This window comes from Cupressus sempervirens, chromosome 3, assembly GCF_028749045.1.
Source record: "Cupressus sempervirens isolate cs-2001-9-10 chromosome 3, ASM2874904v1, whole genome shotgun sequence".
Lineage (NCBI taxonomy): Eukaryota > Viridiplantae > Streptophyta > Pinopsida > Cupressales > Cupressaceae > Cupressus > Cupressus sempervirens.
In genome coordinates this window covers 805,973,355-805,979,928 of record NC_143120.1, presented here as the reverse complement: position 1 = coordinate 805,979,928, position 6,574 = coordinate 805,973,355, and the positions used below count along the sequence as shown (strand labels likewise).

The 6,574-nt window shown below is 35.9% G+C and overlaps 1 protein-coding gene across 2 annotated transcripts; it reads right to left on the bottom strand.

Annotated features, from left to right (window-relative positions):
* Positions 1–557: 557 nt before the first annotated feature.
* Positions 558–3,842, bottom strand: LOC149569253 (uncharacterized). 2 transcript variants are annotated; one of them, XR_016362733.1, is made up of 3 exons: positions 3,160–3,842; positions 2,298–2,401; positions 558–1,368 (listed from the first exon to the last, which is right to left on the bottom strand). XR_016362733.1 is itself a non-coding variant. In XM_089822002.1 (2 exons), exon 1 carries the CDS (start codon positions 3,574–3,576, stop codon positions 3,163–3,165), a length of 414 nt encoding a protein of 137 aa, XP_089678128.1. In that variant the 5' UTR covers positions 3,577–3,841; the 3' UTR covers positions 558–1,368; positions 3,160–3,162. The 2 variants fall into 2 exon arrangements, 1 of the variants encoding a protein (XP_089678128.1); XM_089822002.1 differs by lacking the exon at positions 2,298–2,401 and having other exon boundaries at positions 3,160–3,841.
* Between the last annotated feature and the right edge of the window lie 2,732 nt (positions 3,843–6,574).

Genomic DNA, 6,574 nt, shown 5'->3' with positions numbered 1-6,574 from the left:
CGCTCTCTCCCCAAGTGACTAAGAATGCCTGGATATAAAGACCTCTCAAGGAGCACCTAGAATCCTCTAGAAGCAACTAGGAGATAAGATAAGCATTGCCAACTAAGCGTAAGCCTTATCCCAACCTTGAGTGATGTCAAGGATATGGTTGTAGACACCATGTGCTCAATTGGCACGCTAATTCCCGTGATGGAGACAACTCGTGCATAATAGAGGTGCACATACTCCTAGGTAAATATTATTAAAATAATATGCATTAATTTTTCTAATATTCACTTGACCCCTTTAAATTTAATTTATAATTTCTTTTCCACTTTTACATTTATTTTTGAAACTTAATTGGTAATTAATTATTAACTTAAATAATAATAATATTTAGTAATTTATTTAGAAATGAACACTAAATAAATTAATATTAAATAAATATCATCTCATTCCAACCTTAAACTTTCATTTTCAAATAAATTCTTTTTTATTTAATTGTCTTTTATTTAATTAATTTTCCAATTAATTAAATAAATACCAATATTAAAATATCTTTTTAATTTTCTATTAAATTAAATCCTTAATCAAATCTTTTCATTAGACTTAATAAATAGAAAAATACACCAAGAAGAGTTTGACAAGGATAACAGAATTCCGACCAAGGGGGAGGCACTACAGACACCACCTTTGACAGGTTAAGAATGATCAATTAAACTTTTCCTGTGAATGCCACAATCCTTCTCATCATGGGCTCTTTATTCTTCAAGCATCAAGCCTTCTCATCCGATATATTCCGACTGCAGATCTCCTTCCACAATGGCAGTGAAAGGAATGTTCAAAACTTGGTGCAAAGAACAAACAACCACTCTGTCGCCCAACTAGCTCTGGATCTGTAGAATCTGGGACTGGCCCTACCATTTTACGGGGATCTGTCGCTATATGGTATATGGTGGTAAGTGGTGTTGCTAGCTTTGCTGTCTCTGTTGTTGTCTATGCCTCTCCCCTTGCTCTTGGTGCTGATACGACTCATTATACTTATGCTGTTACCTTCGCCTTTTCTTGCTTTGTTTATGCTGTGAGAAAGAGGGTAGTCGCTGGTAGCTTGCTCCTTGCTGGGAGTCAACCCACCAATCACAGGGTTGCATCCATATACTCCAAGCACATCCAATCCGTGTGAGCACATCAGTCAATTTTAATTATATTCAAGACATCAAAGTTGAGTCGTGTGTGCATCAAAACCTCCGACAATCCAGCATACCATAACAAATTTGGGCGAAATTGTATTGATCACCATTGTATTCCTCTACATAAGTCTTTGGACAGTAGACAAAGCTTCAACTATTGGCAGCATAAAGCGATCATCAACATCTCATCCAATCCAAACTGTCAATAATAAGAAAAACACGGTTAATCTGAGAAAATAAAAAATGAGCAAATGCGGTATTCCAATTCGAGAAATGTGCAACCAAACAGAGAAAATGGTTATTCTCATAATGAATTCTTGTGAACCAAACAGTGCTAAATGAAATTCTCAAAACCGTAATCTGGATTTCAAGTTCTAGAATCCCAAATCAAAGATTCTGAATGCCAATTCTCAAATCATATTCCATCAACCAAATGGACCCTTAATGAATTGCATCCAATCACAGTAGGAACAGAATTGTTAAATAGGACAAAATTCTTGGTTTTGTATAAATATAAATGATTGAATTTGCACCTATAAAGTTAATACAGTACTGATATCTTATACAGCACCATGGCAGCCCCATTGGATATTAAGAAATCAATGAATATTATTTTTGTTTAATTCGTGTTTCAAGGTAGCTCTATATATACAAGTATCTCTTTAATAACGGTTTATATATTCAAACGGGATCTACTTCAATGCCTAGTATTTCCCTAGGTGGTGACTTTTAAGTATTAAGATTACAGAGCCTCCCTTAGATGGGGACTTTTAAGTATTGAAAAGTGCTGCATGAGCCTCACTGCTATGCAATTCCGCCTCTTCCCTTAAATTAGGAGATCATTGATCAAATTTCATGGCAAAACTACCTTTATCCTTCTTTGCAATTTTAGAAGGAATTAGGAGGACTTATTAAATATATTCTAGTCTTGCATGATTGCAAAGAGAGAAAGAGTACACTTAACATTTTTTCAAAGAGAGTCCACTGGCTATTTGAAAGATAGCCTGCACTAATGTATTGTATTTTTCAATTGTAACGAAATAAACAAATTGTCTGTATTTTTTCACTGCACATGTTCTCGACTACCATACCAAAGTTAAGTTGAATCCATGGAGAATTTGAATATACCATGGAAAGAGAATGAAGGAAACAGGCATCAACTTTGTTAAAGAGAACCTTTAAAAAAATCATATATTCTTTGATCTTTAGAAGTCCTCCTATCCGTTTGTATCCTGGTTCCAAAAACAGGAGAAGCAAGAAATTTACTACATTAATAATTTTAAACAGAAAAGGCTTCTGCACCCTGCAAACTGCAGATGCTAAGAAAAATCTCATTAATCCATTGCATATAAACAAATTGCAGACAGCAAAATCGACAGAAAATGTCCCGCCCTGAACACAAAGAAATCATATTCCATTAAAAGAAATACAAACAACCCTTGGCACTTTCTGCATCTCAGATAAAAGGAAATAATAAAACAGGGGACGACCCCTGACTTAATTATATCAGCGCTTCAGCGAAATATACAGGTAGCCCTCAATACAAACCCTATTGAAAGTCTGCTCGACTGTTTTTATTCATGAATTGTTGCGTCATTTCAATCAAAAAGCATATAATGCAGATAACTCTACATACATACCCTATATACAGTCTATTTGACTGTTTTTAAACATGAATCGTCTTCTCAATTAAAAATAAATTATACAGATAGCCCTAAATACAAACCCTATTTGACAGTCAATTTGAACGTTTTGTTAAACATCAATTATTAGTCTATAAAATCAAAAAGTAAATAATACAGATAGCCCAAAGTACAAATCCTATTGATCGTCAATTCGACTATTTTTAAACATGAATTATTGCGTCTTTTCGATAAGAAAAATAAATAATACAGATAGCCCTAAATAAAAACCCTATTTGACTGTTTTCAGACATGAATTATTGCATTATTTCAAAAAATAAAGAATACAGACAGGCCTAAATACAAACCTTTCAAGCACCGAAGACAGAGAAAAGACAAGATGCGACTGTGATTGCCAGAGCCACAGACTGCAAAGAGGAGCGAGCAACAATAAAAGGGGAAGTCGTACTAGCAGATGATCCAGCAGTTAATGTGGTTGTAGACCTCGGAATGCCTCCTACTGCTGGAGATTTGGTGGCAGGCGTGGATGAGGATGATTCGCCGGGAGTCGAGATCGGTTCTTCTTCTACGATTGGTACCTCCTCTACAATGTGTGAGATTTTAAGCCCTTTTCTTCCTCCGCAGACACTGGTGCGGTTATCAGTATGGTTGTCGCATATTTGTCCAACGGGATTGTCAATAGCCTGGCAAAAGACTACAGCGAAAGAGGCCATTAACAAAATAATAATTAACTGCGTTGAAGCAGGAACCGCCATGGTTGCCATCGTTGCGCCCGCAAATGAAACAGAGAAAACCCTAGCTTTAAGGGTAAACCCTAGTATGCACGATAAATGCTTCCGACTTCATTATATATTAGATTATTTGTGCCCGTCTAGCTAGAAAGCGCGTTTGCTTTTGGGTTCCTTGCGCTTTCTTTGGCCACCGTTCTCAAGCCCATAATTACAGAGATATAGAGTCTAATCATCACAAGTTAGCTTCCAGCCAGTTGTCAGCTACACTACCACTTTCGCTAATATATTTATGGATTATGATATTGCTACTCGTGAGAATAAATGAAACACGTAGCACTCATTAGATCTAGGTGATGCTCACAGGGTGAAGCATTGCGACTTTCTAGAAGATCACTCATCCCAGCACTACTCCATATTCATAGATGTTTCCATGCAATTGCTTAGGAAGGATCTTAAGGAGGGGCTTGTTTTCATGTCATTTGCTTAGGAAGGATCTTAAGAAGGGGCTTTTGTTTCATGAGAATTATTTCTTTTATATAATTGGAATCTTTTGTGAAAATAGGGAGTTCTTAGCTTCTTACATTTTACATCTCAAAATATGATCCATGAAAATGAGATAAAATTAAGGAATAGTTTGTTTTTATCATTTTTGTATATTTCATTACAAAATTTATGGGACCTAACTTTCTAGGAGTTTAAACTTTTAAATATTCTTAAAAATTGTAAGTGGCGCTCTATTTTTAAGAAAGCCCTCTTCTATGGGAACCAGTCTTACAAGCCTTACGTAGGGTCTCATGAAGTTTTTAGATATAGAAGGTCTATATAATTTTTTGAGGCCTCTAAAGAACAACAATGAAAAATTTAAACTACTTATCCAAAAATTGTACATATTTCCTTAATTTTAGAAATTGAAACTTGTAAGTTAAGTACATTACACTGTAAAACTTATTCCAAGTACATTTATTCTAGAATTTTTTTATTTATTAATGAATTGGTCAATTTTATTTATTTTTTCTATTAAATATAAGAGAAGCTCCACTATCAGAGCAAAAACAATACAAGAGATTATATCAGTTCAAAGGCATCAATAATAGCAAAGAGTAATAGTCGAATTTGGGACTATTTAGATATTAACACTTAAACATCAGGTCATTAAAAGACAAAAAAAATTGATTAAAGAGACCATTAATAAGACTAATCTGAAATCCAAGCACTCCAAGTTGAGTAACCATTTGACCATCTAAATTGCAAACCTCCATCTTTGATGATAAACTAAGGATGATTGAGGATGGAATGGCAAGAGGCCTGGGACCACACTGACAATCATGATTAGGCAACTACCATCTCTAAGCTCATATCGTTTCTAAACAAGGATAAGGGTGTTCTTAGCCCTATTATTGGGGATCATCATGTTGATAACTTCTCTAACTGAAATCATGTTTTGAGTCCCAACATCAGTAGCCTTAGCATTTTGATTTGGCACACCAGCTATGGGAGTTGCTATCATGGGTTCCACTTGATCAATAGGGGTGGATTCTTCATTGTTTCTAGACCTACTTGAATCACTAGCAGAAGAAGGTCCAACATTTGCAACTCTTTTCTTCCTAATGATTTGATTCAATATCTCTTTCAACGTGCAATCCTCATCTTCACCTCTAGCCTCCTCAGACTTGATATTGATTATCAGCTCTTCATCTTTGATAACATCAATGCATTCTCTAATCACTTTTTGGAACTTCTGCTTCTTAACTTGGAAGTTGCTCGAAACCTACAAGCATACATATTTAATAATGAGTCTCTATAGAGACTCAGTAAGAACCCTATGTCTATTCTTAAATATATCCTCATTTCCAAGAATCCACAAATGCCAAACCAGAAAAGAAGAGAATGTGGCCCAAAGTGTGTTAATGTTCTTGGATAAATCAAGGACAAAGCCATAAATGACATGGAAAAGGGATATATGCTGACCAATATTAACACCAAACAAGCTCCATGCCCCTTTGGCAAAATAATACTTAATGAAAATTTCAGCAACCTATTTTGAGGGCTGACAAACAATGCAAAGGTGATGGTTACCATTATGCATATTAATAAGGAGCTTATGTAACAAAGTTTTCCAAATAAAATAGAGAATTTTAGGTTCCATTGGTTTGTGCCATAGAGAATGCAGGCATTTAGTCCAAAAAGGCAAGTCAAACTCAGAATTCCACATCATATTGAGATGCTTGATAATGACATTTTAATCATGCAGTGAGCTATAAATATACTTGGCTTTGCTCACTATTGAAGGGGAACCATCTAGTCATTTCAAGGAAGTTAATCTATCAAATGTATCTCCACATACAAAGGGGAGTTTAGCTTGGGTCCATGCTTCCTTATGAAGGGAGTAGGTTCGCTTCTGGGAGGGGGCAATAGGAACCTAAGGGAGAGATCTTCCCAAGGAATCAATCTTCCATTACTGGTAAGGTCACTGAATTTGGAAATGCCTAGTCTGCACTGGTGTTTTGTTGAACATCCTTGCAGTAGTGCTACTGGCTTACCATTTCTCTCCAAGTTCCACTAGGAGGGTCTTTCACCACATAGTTTAAGAGAATCATCAACTAGCATTGTTCCTGATACCCAATATCTGACTTGCTTCTGGCCTTTCCAGCTGGCCATGAAAACATCAAATCCACCTACCTTGATTTTTCACTTACCCAACAAGAGATCATGAATGTGCAAGTTCTTCTAAGAATTCCCTAATTGAGGGACCCCTCTAGCAATATTATTTTTGATTAGGACTTTCCAATGTTCTTCACCCTAAGTTGCTTTGGCCACCCACTTGATAACTATCACACAACCTTGTCATCTCAGGTCTTTCAAGCACAAACTACCAATCTCTTTCTTCCCAATACACCACTCTCATCTAACTACATGCCTCTTCTTCTTGACTTTGTCATTTGACCAAAGAAAGTTTCTAATGACCTTTTGAACATAGTTGGTGTGGGGTTGATTGAAGAGCCAGGCTAAAGAGTAATCGACAAGGTATGTT